Raw genomic sequence first — 24,866 nt, forward strand, 5'->3', positions numbered from 1 at the left:
AACTGACTAAAATCACTGATAAAACAAGTTTAGGTTTTTAAGGGTTTATTGAAAAATAGAAAGAAAAAGATTGAGAACAGAATTCCAACAGCCTGGCATTCCTATCTTTCCTCAAATTTCCTGTGAAGTCCTCTGCCGCCACCACCACCATCAAGTCAGGAACCCAAAAAGAGCGAGAGCTCTTCGCACAGGCCCTCTTTCCTCCTTCCTGTCTCCTCCCAGAAAATAGGAGGCTCCTCAAGTTGATTGGCTGGTAGCCTTGAGAGACAGCACCCATGAGCAAATGCCACTTCCTGACGCCAAGGAAAAGCCACATGGCCTTGCCCTCTGAGGCATTTTCCTCATGGTGGAGCTTTCCCACAGCAAGGCTCCAGTAGGTGGCATCATTCCAATCATTACAATATCAAGTGACAGAGAAACAAAAGCATTATCTAGAGAAAGGCTGAAGATCATTGAGAGTTAGAACAATAGCTGAAGCAATTTTTCTAAAATAGGATGGAATGGGATGAACAGTCTCTATAGAAAAGCTTACCTTGACAAGGAGAAAAGTAACCTCTTTATGATATAGAGTTGAAGAAGGAAATAATGAGGTAAAACATCTGAGTCATGTGAGATGAGGAGGAGAGAAGAGTGGGGTCCTTCACTTACTGATTGACCCAAAATTGCATAGAAAGAAGAGAGTAGTCTGGACAATGGTTCTCAAAGTTTGGTTTAGGAACTCCTGGGGTCCGCAAGACTTTTTTAGGGGGTCTCTAAGGTTGAAACTATTTTCTTGACAATATTAGATGTTTCAATTTTCCTTTGGGCAGGAACCAATTACCATATTTAAAATAATCATAACTTCAAATAGTGAAAATTTCAATATATTCCACTACATCGAGAGATTATTTTTCACTAATTGAGACCTAGTTCTAGCCAGGTCCACAAGCATTTATTAAGTAGTTAGTAAATGCCAAACACTTTGTAAGTTTTGGGGATACAATGAAATTCAAAACAAACAAAGAAAAACCCAAGTCTCTACTCTCAAGGGTGGGGAGACAACATCTGTAGCTATACTTCATCCTGACTTCACTGAACAACGAGCCAAGTTTCAGTATTTTTATTTTATATTATATTTTTATATATTATATATTAAATATATATTTTATTTTATATTTCAGTATTATATTCAGTATATTCAGATCACCTGAAATTTCATCACTATGCAGATTGACTCATATTTCAAAATTCAGCCCCTCAAAGAGCCTTCCTTTATAAAGGGTGCACAACCTTCCAAATAACTCAATTTTCCATATAAAGCTTTGCTTGATTTCAACTCCAGTTCAAGGTATCTTCTGGTGACCACTTCTCCCTTGCCCCCATTTTTAGCTTCCTTTCCTGTGTTGTCTTTCCCCATTAAATTATAAAGTCCTTGAGGGCAGAAACTATCTCTCCTCTTCTTATTTGTATTCCCAGAGCTTGCCATATTGCCTGGTACATAGTAAGCAATTAATAAATATTTACTAAATTGAATTTGAGACAACATATAGCAAATAGCTATAAAAACAAGATATATAAAAGGTAAATTGGACATAACTGCAGAGAAAAGCACAAGCCTTAAAGGGGATTAGGGAAAATTTCATTCAAAAATGGGATATTAGCTAAAACTTGAAAGAAGCTAGGGAAACTGAGAGGCAGAGGTGAGGAGGAAGAGAACTCCATACATTGGAGATGCTAGTAAAAATGGTCAGAATCTGAGGATGGAGTGTGTTGTGCTAGGAAAAGCAAGGAGGACAATGTCACTACATCATAGAATATGGAGAAGGAATTAAGGTATAAAAATAATGGAAAAATTAAATAATCTTTAAATGTAGTATAAGTTTATCTATTTTTATTACTCAGCCTTCAGGAAAGTGGATATTTATTACTTATAATCTCAGTCAAATGACCTTAAAGTAAAAGAAACAGTAAAAGCAGTTGCAATTGTATTTGAGGATAATCTCTAGAGTATATTTATCTGTAGGAGCTTTATCTACTCATTTAGCATGGAGTTTTATTGTTGTTCAGGAATTTTGGTTGTGTTTGGTTCTTCATGACCCTATTTGGGATTTTCTTGGCAAGGATATTGGAGTGGTTTGCCATTTTCTTCTCCAGATCATTCTATAGTTAAGGAAACTGAGGCAAATGGGGTTACGTGGTTTGCTCTAGGTCACAGAGCTAGTAAATATCTGAGGCCAGATTTGAATTCAGGAAGATGAGTCTTCTTGACTCCAGCCTCAATACTCTACCTATTGCCAGCTAGGTCCTCTTACCAAGAATAAACCAATTTTAATGATACCTATTAATTAGAAAGTCTTAACTCTATGAAATTAAATGGAAAATGAAACTAAAATATTAACAGAATTTTAGATTTTAAAAAGGACCTCGATGGGAAATTTAGTCCAATCCATATCTGGCAAAGAATCTCTACTACAACATGCCTATTGAGTGAACATTATGCATAAACTTGAAGGTCATGGATAATGGGGAATCTACTAACCCTTAAGACAGCTCATTTCAATTCTGGATAGCCCTAAATATTAGAAAATTTTACCTAACATTAAGCCTAATTCTACTTCTTTACAAAATCTACTCATTAATTTTGATTCTCCCTAAATAGAACAAGTCTAATGCTTCTTGAAGAAGCACCTCATGAGTCTTCTCTTTTCAGTGCTACACATTCTCTTATGGCATGGACTCAAAGGTCTTCATCATACGTCAACATCCTTCTCCATAAAATACTGCAACCAGAACTGCACAAGATACTCCAGATATTATACAGGTAGGGCATAGTACAAAGAGAATATTATCTGTTTATATGTAACTTATGTCTCTCTTAATGTAGCCCAAGGTGACAGTAACTGTTTTTAGTTATCATATCAAATGAAGGATACATAATACAGAACTTCTAGTCCATTTAAATACCTTGGATGTTTTTCAAACAAATTCCTGTCTAACCATGTATTTCCTAGTCTGTATTTGTAAATTTGATTATTTGAAACCAGGTATAAGACTTTACATTTAGCTGAATTAAATTTAAACTTGAGAAGCAATATAATGGATAGAGAGTTTCAAGAGACAGCGAGACTTGAATTCAAGTCCTACATCTGGTACACACTGGTACACTGGTTATACCCTGACAGACATCTAGCATTAACTATCTCTCCCAGCTATTTGTCATTAGCAGATTTGATAAAGATATCATCGATTCCTTTATCAAAACGTTATAAAAGTGTTAAACTGCACAGAGACAAATACAGATCCTTGGAGTTAGAGAATTACACTGGAAACTTTTCAAATTGACATCAAACTATTATGAAATATACTTCAACTCTGACCATTCAAGCAGTCATAAACCAATAAAATTATATTATTATCTAGTCTCCTTGAAGATCCCCTGAGACATTTCCAGGGGCTCTGCAAGATAAAAATGAACAATGAAACAAAAACAAAACTATTTTCACAATACTAAGATGTTTTCATTCTAATGTGATAAATATCAACATATAACCCACATAAAAAAGCTCTTTGGGGTCCTCAGTACTATTTAAGAGTGTAAAGGGAAACCAAAAAGATTGAGATTTAGCCAATGTTTCTCCATTTTTTCCCACATATACAATATGAGATACTTTGTCAGATGTTTTTTCTAAAACCTAGGTGAACTCTATGCATAGCATTCCCCTAATCGAATAACTTGGTATCTGTGTCTCAAAAACAGGGAAATAAAGTTAGTCTTTAATGAAGCTATGCTGACTAATTGTGATAACCACTTCTTTTTCCTCATTGTCACTAACATAATAATAATAATCTCTTTTAAAATTTTATAAGGAATCAATGTCAAAATCACTGCTGCATAGGTTAAAGAAAAATACCCCTCTAAAAATCAAGACAACATTTGTACCTCTTCAGTAAATAAAAAATATTATTATTTTAGCATAAAATAAAAAAATTAAAATCTCTCATTTTAAAATAAGAAAAATAACCTGTTTTCATTAAAATGTATTATTAAATTGTACAATAAGGAATATTAACTGAAATAAGTTATAAAGGTGTGTATAAATTTAATTAGTAGGATAAAATGTAGTATTTTTAATGAATCATCTTCATCAAAATTAGATGCCTTATGATTGTGCAAGGTTAGTGACATTATATTTGAGAAAAAAATTATTATTTCTTCTTTCAAATTGTAACTAAAATAAATTTCTTTGTCTACTCACCAGTGAAACCCTATACATGTTATGATTATTGTCTGGTTACTGAAAAAAATCTACATTGCTTCAAATTTTTCACATTTTCTGTCAGTATAAACTATGATATTCTTCTAATCTATATATTAACTTCTTATAATATCCTGTATACTTTAAAAATGTTGGTCCTCAGGGGGCAGCTAGGTGGTGCAGTGGATAAAGCACTTGCCCTGGATTCAGGAGTACCTAAGTTCAAATCCAGCCTCAGACACTTTACACTTACTAGCTGTGTGACCCTGGGCAAGTCACTTAACCCCCATGGCCCCACAAAAAAATTAATTAATTAATTAAAAAATTAAAAAATAAATGTTGGTCCTTGCTTTTTATCATCCTCATATATCTGTTCTTCATTTTAATCTCCTTCACCCATTAACTACATCTTAATTAGATGACTTTATTCCCAATTCTACTTTTCTCACTGCATTCCTATATGCCACTCCAGGTTTATAGAGACCACAGTGTCTAGTTTCAACTAAATATAAACATCATACTATCTTAAGTGAAGAGGAAATATATAACTTAATTATCAATTAATAGCCATTGATGAATCAAAATTTTACAATCACTAACACTGAACACAAAGTATGTTTCTTTAATAAATATTTACAATACAATGTTACTTTTGAAAAAATGTTAAAGCTTCTTAAGTCACCATTTTTCTAAAAGATACTAACAAAGTAATAAACTTTGTCCATAGATTACTATTCACCTAGTCTCAGGTGAATAGGAATTAGGAATCTTAGATAGCTGTTCAGGTTCATGACCTACAATTTTCAGTTATTTTTTTTCATACTACATGGGAAACAAGTAATGATTCTCTAGATTAAATGTCGTCATAAAACGAATACTAATACCAAGACTCCCAAAGTATAATTTTAATGGAAATATAAAAGTTACAAAGAATTATTTACTGGATATTCAAAATCAAATAATTCTTTCCATTGTTTAGATTTAAAGTTAATTCACTTCATCTTAATAACAGTTTCTGGCTATTCAAAGGAAATAAAAATCCATGTATTAATTCAGCGACTTTAAATTTTTTAAATGGTGGTCATAATAATTATATACAGTCAATTTTTCATTAATTAAATTCCCTTGCATAGGCTCTGAGATGACCTTACCTTAAATGAATACATTTACTATCACATAGCACAAGTAATAATAGTGAATAAAACAAGGTGGTCTTATAATTTAAGTTTAACTTTTTAACTTTAATATAATTAATAACTGTTCTGTACCAAATTTAATATGATTGTTTTTTGAAAAATATCTCGTGTTCCCTTCTGTTATGCACACAAAGCCAACTTTCTTTTCCCTTGGTCAATCAAATGAATAAATTTTAAGGGAAAAAGAAAGAAACTTTTTTTTGTTAACCATCTGAGTCCACATTTAGGAGAGAAAATTCAAAATTTAGAGGTATAATACTGACTTTAATGTTTAATCAAAATATACTACTTGGCATATGATATTATTATAATACAAATATTATGGTAATTTCATTCTTTTTATACCTATAAAATATATTATTTTACTATATTTTACAATGATATAATTTAGCTATTTTCATTATAATTCAATAATAAAACAGTGAACTTAAGCCTACACATTTTGAAATCTCATTTACATAAAATATCATATTTAAAATGATAACACTTAGTTTTATATATTTCTACTATATAAATGAAATACCTTTCAGGACTGTGGGGGGTGTCATCAAAATATGTATTAGTCTCTCTTCTCTCCTGCCTATTCCTCCTAAATATGAAATAAATAGAAATTTAAGGCATGAATTCTGCTCTAATTATACTATAATTCCATAGTATCCCATAAAGTAATTATATTTGATCATTTCTTGTATAGTCATATGAAATATAAGGTATTTGCCCATATATAAAAATTAGCAGAACTTAAATTCCTTGATAAACATTTAGTTTAACTAGAATCAATCCATCATTCAATAATTTCAGAGCATATTGTCATTCTGACAAAGCTATTTGAACATAATTTAATTAAAAAGCCATAGTCTAAAAGCTTAAGAAAGAAAATATTTTTCTTATTTTAAAAGATAAGCTTATATTAATATATGTATAATATCATATCTTTGCTTGTAATACAAAAATATATACTAAATACTATCCTTGCTAATATATACATATATATATATATATATATAATTATTGATTATAAAGTTATTGTTACAATCTGCCACATGTATATGGGATTCAGTATGCCATAATGAAATTGAAAGAGCTCAGCCTCTGAATCAGTAAGACATGGGTTTCAGTACTAACTCCAATACATAATTGCTGTGCGACCCTGGCCAAGACATTTTACTTTTTAGTTTTCTGAGAAAATCTGTAAGTTACAGAGAAAATATAGAGGGAGTATTCTCTTCTTAGAGTATCTATGTCAATTAAGTGGCAGTCCCATTCCCTATGGTTATCATCTATGAAATTTAGTTTTAAATACAAACAAAAGTGATGAAACAAATTAATGAAGTAAATATAGTGAGATATTCTAATACAACCAATGCAACAATCACATAAATCCCAGAGATATTCAGCCATCACTTCTGTGACACTTTATTTAAACACTGGCTAAGGTAGCATCAATGATCTGTCAATTAAGAAAAATACATTAAGTACCTACTGTGTTTATAACATCTTTGTTATTCACTGGAAAAATTACAAAGTTAAAATAAGACAAGTTCCTTAATCTCAAAGAGTTTAAAGTCTAATATTACTGTCGTGCAATAGTTAGTCTCAAAGAATATAAAGTTTAATATTCCAGCCTTGTATATCAGTATAAATAGCTATGATAACACAACACATGATAATTACCCTGGAGTTATGGAGCTAAATGCTATATGAAGTCTGAAGGGATACATAATTATTCAAAGTGGTAACCTTAGAGGGATTCTGAGTGGAGGAAGTATCTGAATTGGGTTTTAAAGAATGGTTAGTTCAACCAGATAAGGTGAGAATGAAAAATATTCCAAATATAATGAATAATACAAGCAAAGACACAAAGGCTACAGAGTATTGTGTATATAGGGAAAGAGCTACACAACCTGGTAAGATCATACAGAATGAGGAGGATAATAATGAGATAAGGTTGAAAAAATAGTGTCAGTTTGTGTTGGCTTTGAATGAGGGGCAAAAGAGTTTGAATTGTACTTGAAAGGCAATAGGGATCCACTGAAGAAGTGTGAGCAAAGGAACAGCATGATCAAGCCTTTATATAAAAATATTATTATGTCAGGGGAAAGTAAATATTATTATTATTATGTAAGGGGAAAGTAAATTTTGGGTGATATTTAAGAAAGCTCTTATAATAGTCTTGGTAGGTAGTAATGAGATACTGAACTAAAATAGTAGGAGTACTAGAAGAGAGAGGATGGATTGAAGAGATGAAACCAAAAGTTTCAGCAATTAAATCCCAAAAGTAAAAGAGAAGGAAAAATACAAAAGATTACATTACTAAAGTAACAGACATTTGAACCCCATGGGAATTCTAGTGCTGAAGGTATGAGAGATAATAGACAAATTGAATTTGAAATTCCATTGTGATGATCAGAAACAGATCTGGAGCTCATATATGTTGGGACCAGAAATACAGATTTGTAAATCATATTAATAGAAGTTATATTTATTTACTTGAGAGTAAATAATATTTCTATAGAAGAGAATATATAGAGAAGACAATAGGGCTAGATCCTGAGGGTACACTGATATTCTAGGAAGGAGTTCTTAGCCTGAGGTCTGTGAAACTGTGTTTCAATGCAATTGATTTTTATGTATTTAATTTTATGCATTTAAATCCATTATACTTAGAGGGAATCTACAGGCTTTATCAGATTTCCATATGCATCTTTGACATGCAAAAAAAGGTTAAGAACTGTGATAGAGTCAGGGAAAGGATAAAGGGCAGGTAAAGGAGATAGAAAAGATATAATTTAAAAGCTATGAGGAATGTCAGTAGAATGTGGCGTCTCTGACATCAAGGGAAGAAAGATTGTGAATGGGTAGTAAGCAATATTAGAAGCTGTAAAGTGGTTTAAAGAAAAGGAAAGAAAAAAGGATGAGAAATGAAAAATGTCTACTGGACTTGATGAGTTTGTTGGTGAACTCAGAGCATAGTCAAATGCAAGTATCAGCATCATTATCTAGAAGTTGCCATATTTATGTCATCTATATCCCTCTGAAGATCACTTCACCCTAAGGATGGTAAAATGATTGGTGAGTACTTTCCCTGAATTGTCATATCAACTCTCATTCACATTGTCCATTTCCTTACTGGCTCAATCCCTTGTCTGCTTCACCCACTCTCAACTTTTTGCTTCCCCTTTATGTATTATTGTTTTGCCCAATTGCAATGTAAGCTCTTTGAGGAAGGAAACTATCCTGTTTTCTTTCTTTCTTTTTCGTTTTTCTTTTTTTTGTATTTCGAGGGCTTAGAATAGTACCCAGGACATAGGTGCTTACCAAACATTCTAATTATCTATCTATCTATCTATCATTTGATATTTTTTCAACACAGCTCCCAAACACCAAACATTAATATACCATGCTGGTTTAGGGAGCTGTTCCTTAAGGTTCCCAAATTAAGGGAATGCTACTAGGAAGCTCATAATTACAACAAGAATAAATAAGACAAGCTGAAAAATTCTACCCTCTCACCACTCTTACCACCCACCAAAAACCTTATCACATTTATTTCATACTTTGCTCATAACTACAGTAACCCTCATATCATTACCATCGAAGACTAATACCCAACATGGCAATAGTAATCCTGTGACTGGACAAAAGGAAAAGACTTGGTTAACTTAGAAAGGTAAGTTTACTCTAATGGATAATTTGTCCTATTTTGCGAATGTAATCTAATTCACAAGACACAAGATAACTAATTTATATAGTTTATTGAGAATTTTCCTTACAACATTCCTATGAGCTAGATAGTACCAGTATTATCCCACCCTACCTCATTTTACAGAAATGAGGAAACAGGCTGAAAGAAACTGAGGGACTTGGGCAGTCATAAAATTAGTAAATGCCAGAACCAGTATTTAGCACTCTTTCCTTACAACAAACTGTCTCTAGAAACAAAAAGAAAAATAGAAAGCCTATTGCATCATACTCTGCACTAAATTAAGCAGAGTACATACTTCCAATTGGCTTCTGCCCTTTGTTTTTTAAAGTCAGAAAGACATGGGTTCAAGTTACTTAATACTTCAGTTCCTCCAGGAAAATCACTAAGACTGTAAGTTGACTATCACATATATCAATCTAGTTTGGTAGAGGGATTTTCCTCATGTGTGTATATATGTATATTAATGCCTATTAGTATGCATTATGTATGCATGTGTATATTGATGTATATTAATATATGTACACATATATAATGAAATCCCTATTTAAATTTCATGCAAAACTAGACATTAGATTAGGCAATTAAGAGTTCACTGGTAACTTTGGAGTGTGCTATTTTATTTGAATTGTGAAATAATAAAATCAAAAGCCAGACTGAAAAAAGGTAAAGAAAAGAATAAGAAGAAAGCAAGTGGAGGCACTGTTTGTATTTGGCCTTCTCCAGGAGTTTAGTCACAAAAGTGAAAAGAGATATAGGACAGACAGTAGGAAAGGATGGATCAAGTGAGGGGATTTTTTGTGGATAGAGAAGACACAGGCTGCTGTAGGCAGTAGGGAAACAACCAATTTATAGGGAGAGACTGAAGAGGGGGCATTTTGTTAGAACAGACAAGATAGAATAAGATCACTTTTGCATGTAGAGAGGTTTGACTTAATAAGTAGAAGGATCACTTTCTTTATGTGAGTCAGGGACAAAAGAGGAAATTGTTATGGGAGTTATCTGAAGTATGGTAGATGAGGAAGAAGAGATTAGAGAACTTCTGGCAAATGACCTCAATTTTTTTTCCAGTAAAATATAATGCAAAGTTTTCAGATGGAGGTATGGATAGGGTTTCCAGGGGAGATTTGAGAAGACATAAAAGCTAATATTAGAATAGTTGTCCTGTGATCCCATTAGAAGATAGCATAGTGTTGGACGCATTTATGTGAAATCCTTTTTTGGTAATAATTTTTGCTTCCAAAATATATTGCCAAATATATTCTAAAAATATATAAGAGATTTGGAATAGTTATAATTTCATTGGTAAGGGCAGTCTCTCCACTGACAAAGCTTATAACCTCCTTATATGTTATTATAAGAGTTCTAGGTTGGGGGGCAGCTAGGTGGTACAGTGAATAAAGCACTGACTCTGGATTCAGGAGGACCTGAGTTCAAATCTGACCTCAGACACTTGACACTTACTAGTTATGTGACCCTGGGCAAATCACTTAACCCTCATTACCCTGCCCCCCCCCCCGGCCAAAAAAAAAGAGTTCTAGATGGCCAAAAAAAAAAAAAGATTAAAAACTCCTACATGGGAAAAGGATTTCATGAATTATTTTTACAAAAAAAAAATAATGAAGAAAACAAAATTCTGTTGTTGTTCCTCTCTAACCATTCAGTCTAGTCTTCAAATAATAGGCCACCATTTTGGTTCACATTTAAAGCATTTACAAGTTGGTAAAACTTGTTAGAACTTACATTTCTTGATTTAATTGTAATTTGAGAATTCAGAGTCACTATCATACCACAATGAGACACCAAGGTCAGACTTTATTGGAGAAATGGAACATATGATATTAGTTTTTGGCGTGACTCAATAAAAATCCTTAAAAAGTTGTATATGAAGTCACTTTGTAAATAAAATCTTACCTTCAATTTACTGACAGATCAAAAATATTTTTCTTCATTACTAATTCTTTTTTGTTTTCTTTTGTTTTGTAGGGCAATGAGGGTTAAGTGACTTGCCCAAGGTCACACAGCTAGTAAGTGTCAAGTGTCTGAGGCTGGATTTGAACTCAGGTCCTCCTGAATCCAAGGCCAGTGCTTTATCCACTGTACCACCTAGCTGCCCCCTACTAATTCATTTTAAATTATCTGTAACATATTTTTTTAAACTATAATCTTTTCTACATAAAACTCTTACTGTCAAACAACAAATATAATGATCTATAAACAAATACACAAGTAGCGATTTATTTGAAAATAATGATTTTTATAAACTTCTAAAAATCTTTTCAGAATATAAATAATCTTTCCCTAAAGCAATGTTTTCCAGGTTTGACTTTTAGAGATGACAGAGAGATGATAAGATAAGAAAGAGGGAGGGAAAGTTGGAGAGAAACACAAAGTATAGAGGGAGAAGACAAGTGGGCCCAGCACTGAACTTTGGGGAACACTTAAAGTTAGGAAGGGGATAACCAGTAAAGGAGACAGAGGGATTGGCCAGGTGGGTAGAAGATGAATCAGGAGAGTGTAGTGTCACAAAACTCCAGACATGAGAAAGTAATGAGGCAGAGAAGATGGTCAACAAAATAAGTTATATCAGTAGGTCAAGAGCAAAACCATGAAATTTGGTTATCATATTCTGACAGAAGGGTGATAGACTAAATATGAAGAATGAGATACATTTTTGGATATGGCCAATGTAGGAATTTATTTTACTTCACTAAACATATCTATTATAATGGGTGGGAGGGCGAGAAAAAAGTCTTGTTAATTGAAAGGAAGATAAAAATTTAAAAACAAAACAGAAAAGACCCTTTGTAATTCTGAAGAGAGTAGTTTGAGTGTTGATGTTGGGAGTCAGATTGCAAAGGATTAAGGAATGAGAGGAAATGAACTAGAGATGGGATTTTGTGAGGTACCCCACAACCTAAGCTATATAGGATTACAAAGAAAACCAATTAGAGTTAGTTAACAATTTTTTTTTCAAAAAAGGGAAACATTTTACAGACACCAATTAAGAGAGGATAAGAGAACAAGGAAGCATAGTGTCTATTATGTTCCAGGCACTATGCTAAGTGCTTTAAAATGTTTTCTCATTTGATCCTCACAACAACCTTGCAAGGCAGGTATGGTTATTATCCGTATTTAGCAGAGGTTGTGACTTTTCCAGAGTACCACAGCTAGTAAACTAGATTTACACTCAGGTCTTCCTGATTCCAGGCCAAGTGCTCCATTCACTATACCACCTAGCTGCCTTTGAATTAGAAGGTTAAGAAAATTGATAGAGGGTGATCAGGGGGTGGGTGGGATAAATTTGTGAAAGATAAGACCTTGGTACATAGTTGAAGAGGAAGTGAATGTGGCTATAACTGTGGAGTTGCTGAGACAAAGCAAAATAATTTGAGTAGGGCTGTCAAATTTAAGAAGTGATAATTGACTATAAGTTTTAATCAAGTAGTTACGGTAGAGGTATGAATACTCATAAGCAGTTCAAAAAACAATGCTAAAACTCTTAGTAGGGTAATTTATTCAGTGAATCATAGTGTACAATGTTTATATTTTAACACAGACAGAGTGGTGTCACTCCTGGAAGACAAGGTTAAGGAAATCAAAGAATGTTTTTCAGTACTACAGATTATAAAGGAAAATGAACTGACCTTAGAGGAAACAGAAGGGAGGCTTGATGAGGAGGAGGGGAAACTTGACTTTTATCCCAATGATGTGGAATGGTTGAGTATAACACAAAGCAAAAATGGAAGTAGAAGGAAAGATATGTAATTAAGTCTTTAAAACATCCTGAAAAGGAAAGAGTTGGTTTCTCAGAGGAAGAAGCCACTTATCCTCACAAGAATAACATAGTGGAGTCACAGAAACTATCAAATAAAATATCATACAGTTAAGGGTCAGAGGAAGAAAAGAGTAATAACACAATTTTTTTGCTCTGGGGCATTAAAGCAGCTATTAGTCAATGTAGTAACAACAAATTAAAGGCCTTTATACTAAAAAAAAAAACTAGGAGAGAAGACTGCCTATGCATATCCCCCAAGTTAACTACTATAGTGAGTAACCAGAAGAGAAGGAAGATTATCACTTGAGATACCCAGAATGTATAAGAGACAGAATGCAAGAAAAAAGCCATAAATAAAATCCATGGTCTTTGATCTCTGTAGAAATGTCTGAAGCTGAAGCAACAAACAAGAAGAAATGAAGGTCCTAACACAAAGAAAATTAAACCTCAGTGCATCATTGTATTGAATTAAGGAACATTGCCTACTTCAAGGAATGAAATATATGACTAGATCACAGATCTAGATAAAGGTACCTTATTTAAATAAAAGAGGGTAGGTAAAAATGGGTGGGTATCAAGTTGCATCATATATTAAGAACATATACTCATGTGAGGAAATCCTAGATTCCAAGGTGGAGATGTTGGAGTGTATTTGGATGAAGATCAAAGGAGGGAAAAACAGAAGTCATTTTATCATTAGAGTATATTAGATAGTACATGGATAGAAAAAGAAAAAAGATATTGTTTTGGAAATAGCATAGGCTTGGAACAGAAGCATAGAATAGTAGTAATGTGGACTTCAACAACAGACACATCACCTAGATTTCTCTTAGATAAAAGCAGCTGCTGATAACTGTTATAGATACACAGGGAACATACCAATAACTTTTATTACAAATGTCCAGAAGATGGAATAATGGTCAGGTGACAAAGTTTGAAAATAATAATGACTCATGGTCTGAGGTCTTCTGCTATTAGAGAGCCATATAAAAGTGGATTGAACTGGAGAAAATTTAGAAGCAGTCTTTACAGAAAATATAATAGACAATCAATTAGAGATGAAGAAAAGGATTGATGTATATTGGTAAGGGCTCAGTTAAGATCAGATAATATAAAATTATATAATGTGATTTCTTGACTTAAATGTGAAAAGCAATTACTAATCATTCAACAAATATTTCTTAAATAACTATGTAAAACATTGAGCTGCAGGGTGGGAGTGAGGAATAATATAAAGATAAGTAAAACACAACTGTGTTTTGCTTAGACTAATAGGAATTCGCATTCCCTGAGCAAGTGCCTGAGCCGGCAATGGAAATATAACCCAGGTGTATGCTCAATGAAAGACTAAAGTGAGTTGTTGTTTTTTTCAGTTACATCTGATGCTTCATGACCCCATTTGGGGTTTGCTTGACAAAGACACTGGAGGGGTTTGCAGTTTCATTTTCCAGTTCTTTTTATAGGTGAGGAAACTGAGGCAAACAGGGTTAAGGGACTTGCCTTGGGTCACACAGCTAAATATCTGAGGCCAGCTTTGAACTCAGGAAGATAAGTCTTCCTGAATCCAGACCTGGCACTCTATCCACTACACCACCTAGCTGCCCAATAAAGTGAGGCTAAGTTTAAAAATATTCCTTAGATATACAAAATGAATAGACAATTTGGATGACTGAGGAATTCCCATGCTTCATGATGAAATGAGAACAATAGATATGAAAAATAATATAAATATTTATAATTAACTATTGATTACACTTTGATACTTTATTTTAAAAGTAGTTCTAAGGTACATGGTCCTTAGCCAATAATGAAATATAGCCACCTCACACAAGAATATATAAAATACATATATCAGTTATGCTTCATAAATGCATATCAAACAACCTTATGAGCTAACTATAGTCCATATAATTAACTATAGCTAACTGTAGTCCATATAGCTGCATATAATGCATTATATGCAGAATATAGCACCTTAATAAATGATAAAGCAAAATTAGTGGTCTCACAACAAACCCAGACAAGGTTAATAGTGCAAACCGACATTAGGGTTAAAGGGTAAAGCAACAAGAATTTCCACCACAAAGAACAGTGCAGAACTGGAACCAAGAAACAGAAGTATAATAATTTTAAAATTTGAAGAAATATAGCAGTAAAAATATCAAATAAATACTAAAATACATTACTTTTCTATTATTTTATTGAAAAAGACCAGAAAACTTAAAATATTATCACTTACTGTCAAAGACACCAATAACTGTCAATGACATATTTCTTTATATCTTGATCTACTTCGATATGATATATAGGAATTTTATTACTGGTCTTCAATTATTTTATTATAATTAATTAATTACTAGTGAATATTTTTGGAGGGAATCTGTACTCATAATTCTGCACTTAAGTTCTATCAATTACATATAAGATTATATATATGCATATATACATATGTATATATACATATATTCCTTAGGCTTGCTATTTTAAAAAAGGATGATACTTCTATATTTCTATAGTTGTAAAAAGTCTTGCCACGTTATCATTTCATATACAAACACAGGTACATTCAACTCTACACACAGACTTAAACATAGAGATTATATACCTGACATCCCTGTGATGATGGTCAATGTATCTGGAGCGAGGTAGAGTGAGATAATGACTTCAAGCGTGGCAGAAACAAGAATATAAACATGAGACTCAGAAAGGAAATGTATAGAAATAGTTTGATCAAATTAAAATGAAGTTTAGAAGGACGGGGCAATATATAAAAAGTGAAAAATAATGACTGACAACTTTCTGTGCTCAATATATTTAGAAATGTTTAAAGTGAAACAGTCTTTCAATAATTCTCATTCAAGGAAATTACTTATTACCAATAACTAAAACATTGTAAAATTGAGAGATTAAATTTTAAAGCATAACATTTTCTTTATAAGGTACAGACATATATACATATATAATGATTCTATAGGGAACTATGTAAATACAGGGACATAAGGGACTTAGGGGGTGGGGAACATTATTATTTCCAGATATCTGAAGGGCTCTCATATGGAAGAGGGATTTGATTTGTACTGTTTGGATCCAGAGGCAATAAATAGGAGAAAGTGGCTGTAAGTTACAGAGAGGCACATATAAGTTCAACCTGAAGGGATAAAAAACTAATTTACTAATCAAAATTGTTCAGAAATATAAAGTGTTTGTTTGGAAGTAGTAGATTTCATTTGAGGTCTTCAAACAGAAGCAAGTCTTTACTGTCCTTAAAAACTTTTCACTAGATCTTACCATATCTGATAGCTGTTATCTAATATCTCCCCTTCTTATCTAAACTTGAAAAAAGCCATGGATATTCAGTTTCTCTACCTCCTCTCCTCTCTCTCTTTTCTAATCACTCTGAAATCTTGCTGCAGACATCATTCAACTGAAACTGCTTTCTCCAAATTTAACAAGGATCTCAACTGCCATTTTAATGGATTTTTCTCAATTCTGATTCTTCTTTACTTCTCTGAAGCATATGATAACCATTGATCACCTTCTCCAGACATATACCTTCCTCTGAGTATTCATTACATTGTTCTATCTTGTTTCTTCTACTCATCCCTTTTCAGTCTTCTTTGCTGGTTCATTATCCATAGCATATCCCCTAACTGGGGTGTTTTTCAAGATTATGTTCTAGATCATCTTCTTTTATTTCTATACTTTCTTAATATGTAATCTCATCAGATCCCATGGGAATAATTTTCATTTTTACATATCTTTCTCTGAGGTCTGTGTATAAAACCTAATCTCTCTCTTTCGCTACAGTTCTACACCACGAAATGCCTATTGGACATTTCAAACCATAGGCTTCTCAAGTTTGATATATCCAAAATTGTATATATATATTTTTTCCTTTAAGAAGCACTCTTCAGAAAATCCTTGATTCTGCCATAGACTCTGCTATCCCTCTGGTTGCATAGGTTCAAGTGTTTTCTACGTTCATAACACCATATATGTGTGTGTGTGTGTGTGTGTGTGTGTATGTATATGTATGTGTATAAATGTGTGTGTGTATATATATATTTATATATATATATATTTTTATATATGTATAAATATATAAATAAAATCCCCATCTCTCCATTTACATAGAACCCACTCTAGTTAAGTCCTTCATCATTCTCATTTTAAACCATTGCAACAGCCTACTCTTTGATCTTCCTATATCATATTCCTCTTCACTCCAATCCATCCTCCACGAAGCTTCCAAATTAAGTTTCCTAAAGCTTAGGTCTAACAATGTCACTCTACTACTGAATAAAACTCTAGCAATTCCCCATTACCTCTAGTATAAAATATAAACTCAAGCATTTGGAAATTAAAGCTCTTAAAAACCTGGCCCTTATCTATGTTTCGTGGATATTTATATAATACTTCCCTCCATGCTCTTTGGTTTAGCCATAATAGCTTACTTGCTGTTCACAACACACAAACCTCTATTTCTGATCTCCACATCTTTATACTGGCTGCCCCCATGTCTCTAATGTGTTTTTTTCCCACATGTCTGGCCTCCTGGAATCCTTTGTTTCCTCAAAAATCATCTGAAGCAACACCTTTGACATACTTTTTCAGTTCTTCCAATTGCTAGTAGCTCACCAACCCCCTACCCCATCCCCAAAACATTACATTAAATTTAGTGTGTATATATCTATATGGTATATACCTATATGTGTATATTTTGTCTTTTTCAATAGAATGTAAGTTCCTAAAAAGACAAACTCTTCTCAATTTTTCTTTGGATCCCCAAATCTTAGCATAGTACTTTGCACATAGTAAACATTTAATAAATGCTCATTGATTAATTGTTTCAAGTGGAAGTTAGATGATCCTATAATCAGAGATAATATATTGTGAATTGCTGTTCAATTAGATTAGACTAGAGTCTTCTGAGATTTCTTCTTATTTGGAAATTCTGTCTATTGCACTCATAACAAAGGGAATATAGGGTTTGATGTAATATAGAATTCCACAGTTTCTATCATTGATAAGCTTTCTTTTAATAAAAAATTTAGAGAAAAACGGGGAAAAAGAGGAAAGTTCCAAAGGAGACTGAAAGGGGATTAATTTTAAAAGAGTTAGATTCCATTTCCATTTGAGAAACATTTATTTGGTTTCTACTGTTTGGAAATCAATTTTAGGATCTGTTCATGCAAAGATAATTGAGATTTACACTGTTGAAGTAAGATAGGACATTCACAGAAATAAGGAATATTTAATAGAATTCATAAATGTAAGAGGAAAGACATAATTAGAGTGTTTATGAGACTGTGTAATAAGGAAGGATTAAATTTTTCCACAAGGATGTTAATAATAATAGCAATAATAACTAACAGTTATATAGCATTTTAAGATTTGCAAAATCTATATTCTCCCAGGATATAATACTTCTCCCAGGGAAGACCCCATAATGGTTAAACCTTGGGTAAGGGTAAGATTTTGCATAGTATGCTTCAGCAACATGAATGGTCCAATTTTTCTTTAGAATAGGTGTTATGAAGAAAAATGGTGAGAATTCCATGATGGTTTGGAAAAGATTTTGTACACAAGAGGTAACTATTGATGGTTTTTGAACAGAGGGGTGAAGTTCCTAGTAAGTTTCAGTTCAGACAAGAGACAATGAAAGTATAAACTATAGTGTGCTACATTGCTTCAAAACATTAACAGTATCAAAGATTTAGTGCAGGAAGGAAGCTTCGAGAAAATCTATTTGAACCTTCTTGTTTTATAGCTGAGAAAACTGAGGTGCAAAGAGGTTAAATGACTTGCCATAGTTCACACAAGTACAAAGAATCAAGGAACTAAAATAAGTAGCAGAATTAGAATTCAAAAAAGGTCTTTTTGATTTGAAATCTAGCATTCTTTCTAGGGAATCATGTTGCTAATTTGGACAGATGAAATTTCTGTTGTTGGACATAACTAGCTGAATAAGTAACAAACCAAGTTAGGTTGAATCCATGAAACAAAATATATTCCTAAAAAGTTGTAAATTAAGGGAATTTTTGTCAAAGAAATTATGCATGAATATAAATCTTCTCCAAAACATAGGTCTTGCAGTTAAAAAATTCATAGAATAATTGCTTTAAAAATGTACACAAAATCCCAGCTACCACTAAATAAATTATTTACTGTTAAGAAGAATAAACAAAAACCTACTCAGGGAAGAAAGACTTATACTAATTAAATACTAACTAAAAACGGTTAAAATACATAAAAAATAGGTGAGGAGTCAGAATAGTTTCAAAGAAAAGGAAATGGGATTCATAATAATTAAAACATATTATTCTTTCCCTAATTCATCTTTTAAGAGTGACTCAAATACATTTTCTTATTATCTAATTAATGTCCATAACATTGTTGTAAGTTCTGATATGGAAAATGCTACTCTTTTCAAATTACATGAAAACTGCTTTCCCAAGAGATAACTGACTTGTTTGCTGTTATATGGTAAGGCGTCAGAACTAGGAAATAAATTTATCTTTTGGAAGGTAATCCAGCTTTCTATGCATACTATTAGTCTTTCTAAATCTTACACAATGCCTCTAAAGAAAATACATAATTATACTTGTAATGAAGTGATTTTCCCATATATGAATTTAGCCTCAAACCTCCTTTGTAGCTCTTCTAAGCAAAATAATGTGCTTCCTAAGATAGAGAGACTATTAGAAGGAAGAGAGAATTAATTACCTCAGCCTGAGTAAACCCACAGGTTTAATGCAGATAAATTTCCAACTCTTTTGCTCAAAGAACTAAGATAATCATTAAGGATTTAATACTAAATTACTATTTTTTATCTAGAATTGTTAAAGTTTTAAACTATTTTTATTTCCTCAAAATACTAAGAAAGGCTTAACTCACTTTTTAAAAAGTACTACTGAAAAGTTAAAGAGGAAATTTATAAAGTGGATCATTGAGTCATTAATATTTTTATTGTCCAAAGGATGTGGATTTTTTTTTGTGGGGGGGTGCTGTTAGAGAAAACAAATTATTTGCTGCCAAGAAATCCTGAAGGTCATGATGGGTAGTGGAAAGGTTCTTATTCATCAGAAAATGAAGAAATTAGTGACTGAATGCATAGATTGGGGACATATGAAGTTTGGAGTTTTCATTCTTCAAGTAAGGATTCGTCCCTATGCAATGCAATGCAATGTTCTTGGACAGGTTACTACCTGCTGTTCTGTAGTAGGACAATATGATTTACAACTAGAAGGGATTTATATATTATCTATCCCAACTCTCTCACTTTACAGAAAAAAAAAAGGAAACTGAAGTTAAGAAATTTTCCCAAAGTCACATGGCACAACCACCATTTAAACTCAGGTCTTTTGAGTCCAGTTCTAATGTTTACTACAACCTATTGTCAAACAGTTGAAATTACATCTAGTATAAAGAAAAACAGATAATTAATTAAAATTTTATTAGAATGTAATCTCCTTAAGTACAGGGAGAATTTCACGTTTCTCTTTGCATCCCTGGCATTTAGCACATTGTCTAGCACATATTAAGAGCATGATAAATGTTTGTTGATTGAGTGATGTATAATATACTACTTTACAATCCTCTAAAATAAACAGATTGAAAATTATCATCAATCAAATTTCTATTAATATTAACTAATGATTCATACCATACTCTCAAAAGAAACAAACTTTTTCCCTGGACAAATTTAATTAGGGATTTCAACTTTTGGGTTAGACTTGAAAATTGTTGTTGTTATTGTTGTTTGTGCTTTGTTCTAGAAGAGGACCATGACATGAGGGTGATGTTATGATTTGCACTTCAATGGATTTAAGCGAGGGAGGGCTGTGCAAGGTGACCAACTTTACTCTCTTCTCCAGAGCCATCTGCATCCAGTGGAAAGATAGACATCAAAGATACTGGAGATGGCCCTGGATATTTAAGGCAATTGGGGTTAAGTGACTTACCCAGAGTCACACAGCTAGTAAGTGTCTGAAGTGATATTTGAACTCAGGTCCTCTTGATTCAAGAGCCAGTGCACCACCCAGTCCCCAACCCCCAAGGATACTTGAAAATTAGGATTGTTGACAAAACTTTAAAAAATTATCAAATGTTTAACATAAATTTGATAGTGGAGTTAATTAGAACAAGACAAAACTTAATTGATTAATAATTACAGCTTAAATGAAATGGTTAATAATTACTGCTTGAAAAGGATCAAAGTGTGAATTAGAGCATTAAAGTGTGATGCAAGGTCCAGGCAAGGTCCAGATTGAGTGAGAGATTAGATAACAGTTATTAACTCTAGGGAGCAGGGAGTTAGGGCACATAAATAACAGTAGCCTATCTGTGAATCTACACAAAGAAGAAATTGAGACTCATGGAAAACCTGCAACAGATGAATAGCAAGACTTTTTTTTTAAAGTAAGACCTTTTTGAAACAGAATGTCTTACCGCTGTGGCTTTCTTCTTACTGTTGAAAAGAATAATTTTAAGGTTTTAAAAGTGTTTTAATTCATTAATTAATTTAATTATCACAACCATCTTGTGACATAGGTACTATTATTATCCCCATTAGACAGAAGGTGAACTTTAAGTGTCTTCCTCAGAATCACACAGCTAATAGAATTCACACGCAGATCTTGCAAGTCCAGCACTATCTATTGCACTACCTAATGGCCTCTGGTATTGGATGGAATTAGATTATCAGTCAGATTGTCAGTTTTTTAGCTGTCAAATGAGGGTGATACTTGCACTAATTACTTCACATGCTTGTTGTGAGAAGACTGCTTTATAAATCTTAAATACCATATACATTTGTGCTATATTTCTCCTCTTCTTACTCAGTCCAAATCCTACATATCCTTCAATACCCAATTCGAGTCCCATTTTTTCAATTATATATTTTCCAAATACTCTAGTTCACTTATCTCCTTTTCAATTGGATGGAGAAGCTCATAATCTATGGATTTTACATGCCTATTTTAAAAATATATAAACCATTTAATATGCAACTGCCTTAGTTCATTGACCTGATTGTTTTTCTCTATAAAATTAAAAGGGTCGATGTAGTTTTAAAAATGTTTAAATCGACAGCAAACAGTATTCTTTATAGTTCTGACTCAGGGCAAAACAATCTGATTATAAACATTTTCAGAAATATTCAAATATAATAGCAACTGAAACCAACTGTCAAAGCTTCATCTTTTGTGTACAATACCCAATAGTCTCTGAAGAGTCACTAAGCCCAAAACTTCTAACACAAACTAACCTTAGGACCTAAGAAGAATTCTCACTGACTAATGACTGTACAAGACGATAGAAACAAAACTTTCAGCAAAAATGCAATAGTTTAGTGACTAGGCCATTTTTTAAATGATATGGTTCTGAATTTATTGCTCCTATCTATGGGTCTAATGTTTTCCTATGTTCTCAGGAGAGTGTTCTTCTCATTTAGGTATCCATCCACTAATTTCTATATTTATGAGGTGCTAGAGGAAACAGCAATGGCTGCTAAGTAGTTCAAGTGACCAGGGCCAATCATGCTAATGAGAGGGGGAGTACACATAACCAATTAGCATATATGTATTTATGTGTGTATATATACATATATATATATATACATATACATTTATGAGGATAATATGAGAATTTCACACTATTGAGGTCCCTCCTATATTTAAAATTAAAAGAACCATGGCCTGCGAATCTTTGAACTATTCAGAGATATAGTATAGGTCATTTCTTTAAGACAAGGCTGCCTTGAAAAAGTGTATTTCTGAGAATCCATTTACTATTTAGAGCCTATACAGCAATTTCCTTTGACCTGACTGATCCAAGACTTTAGATAGGATCTTGTTTTAAAAAATGATACTCAAACACTTAACAAGAGGATTTATCCCCCAATTTTATTTAGTAAAAAATTATTTAGTACTTATTTCATGAATATTCTTATTCTTTTAACTATACTACAAACCTTGTGAGGGCAGGGATCATAGGATACATTTGTATATTCTCAATAGACCCTAATACAAAATTGGTACAGAGTATTGTTTAAATAAATAATTTGCTGACTGGTTGGTTTACTAAGTATTTAGAAAATGTTACCAGAAATGAAGATAATTATAGAGAATTATAGTTTGTCACAACAATTCTAGCCTTGAAAAACATATCAAAGCTTTATGTGTTACGTTATGAATCGATAGTGTGGTAGAAAGACAATAAAGTTAAAATGGTCTCAAGGCAAATAAAAAAAGGATAACAAGCCCCAAGGAGAGTGGTCTGATTTGGTTAAATAACATTTGGAGTATTGTGTTTAATTGTGCATGCCACATTATAGGGAGAACATCGACAAGGTAGAATATGTTTAGGAAAATGTGACCAAAGTGATGAGAAGATCTGAAAACCTAGAGAAGACTTGGGGGCAGGAGGTGAGATGATCAGTGCCTTCAAATATCTGAAGGAATGAAAATTCATTATGCTTTGAATAAGTTATCTCATTTGAACCCCACAATCAACCCTGTGAGGTAGTATAATTATTGACTTCGTTTTACAAATGCAGAAATTGAGGCTTAATCAAGTTAAGTCACATGTCGCACAGCTAGTGAGTGCCTCTGAGGTTAGGATTCAAACTCAGGTCATATTGAGTCCAATCCCAGTGCTCTTTCTACTCTACCACCTGACTGCCTTGTGCCATGTTAGTCAAAGAGATGGGAGAATGCTATGGCAAACAAAATCCAAAAATCACACATTAACTTTTGAATATATATTTAGATGCCAATATTTATTATATTTCTTCATACTGCTTCAAATCTGACTGGAATCTCTTAAATTATGTATTGTTCCCAAACTCATAAAGAAGACAATACTGTTCATGCTGACAAAAAAAGAGTAACCTTAAATAAATCTGTGTAGTTTAGAAATCAGTTCTTTCCTGGTCTCTGAGAGGTAATGAAAGGAAACTACTCTATTGGGTTGAATACTCTAAAGAAGTTAAAAAAGTAAAGTGATATCATACTGCTCCAACCTGGGGCTTTATCATCTTATCAGATGATGAAGCAATGTAGTATAATGGATAGAATGCTAAAATTAGAGTTAAGAAAGCCCTAATTCCAAAACTCACTTCTTTTTTTCTTTTTTCTTTTTTTGGTGAGGCAATTGGGGTTAAGTCACTTGCCCAGGGTCACATAGCTAGTAAGTATCAAGGGTCTGAAGCTGGATTTGAACTCATGTCCTCCTGAATCCAGGGCCAGTGATCTATCCACTGTGCCACCTAGCTGCCTCCCAAAACTCACTTCTGATACTTAGAAACTATGTGATCATGAGCAAGTCGTTTGAACTATTTGAGTCTTGGTTTCTCATCTATAAAATGGGTGTCATAATAGTTGTTATGCTTCCCTCACACTATAACTGTAAGGCTTATGTAAATGTCAGTTATGATGACATGTATGTACACATAAAACAAAGAAAATAGAAGCGAAATATTTTGATGGTGATTTACCTAAAACATCCAGAATCATGTTTTTGCTCTACTAGTAACTACTTTTATTTCTGAACTATAAGGGCAAGTACTATATACTACTTAAGCTTCCTTCACAGTGCCTATGACAATGCTCCATACACAGGAATTTGCAACAATAACAGCTTTATTGAAAGAGGACTTTGAATATTTGCAAAGCACTCTATATTATAGATTGGCCCATTTGATACTTAAAGCACTCCTGTTGTGTAGGTACTACCAATATATACTCATTTTGTAAATGCAAAAACTGAAGCTCAAAGAGGATAAGTGACTTATCTAGGCATATATGGATAATAACTGAATTAGAACTCAGATCTTCTGACTCAAAGTTCAGTGTTCTTTATACAATATCAAACTGCCTGTAGTCAAGAAAGTACCACACTGGTTATTGAGCTTGGATTCAATAAAAACAAAGTTCAAATCCTGCATGCAACAC

At 32.8% G+C, this 24,866-nt stretch overlaps 1 protein-coding gene across 42 annotated transcripts in view; it reads right to left on the reverse strand.

Moving 5' to 3' along the window:
- RIMS2 (regulating synaptic membrane exocytosis 2) overlaps positions 1-24,866 on the reverse strand; it is an 821,964-nt gene that overhangs the window by 294,607 nt on the left and 502,491 nt on the right. For 12 of the 42 annotated variants that reach the window (XM_043983441.1, XM_043983367.1, XM_043983459.1 and 9 more), the window contains one exon: positions 15,518-15,574. The exons of 21 other annotated variants lie outside the window; for them this stretch is intronic. In XM_043983441.1, the coding sequence (XP_043839376.1) occupies positions 15,518-15,574 (57 nt within the window). Of the gene's footprint in view, positions 1-5,954; positions 6,021-15,517; positions 15,575-24,866 lie in introns of all 42 variants that reach the window. 9 more of the 42 variants (XM_043983649.1, XM_043983430.1, XM_043983357.1 and 6 more) reach the window with 1 other exon arrangement.

The sequence above is a fragment of the Dromiciops gliroides genome, chromosome 1 (assembly GCF_019393635.1).
Source record: "Dromiciops gliroides isolate mDroGli1 chromosome 1, mDroGli1.pri, whole genome shotgun sequence".
Classification (NCBI taxonomy): domain Eukaryota; kingdom Metazoa; phylum Chordata; class Mammalia; order Microbiotheria; family Microbiotheriidae; genus Dromiciops; species Dromiciops gliroides.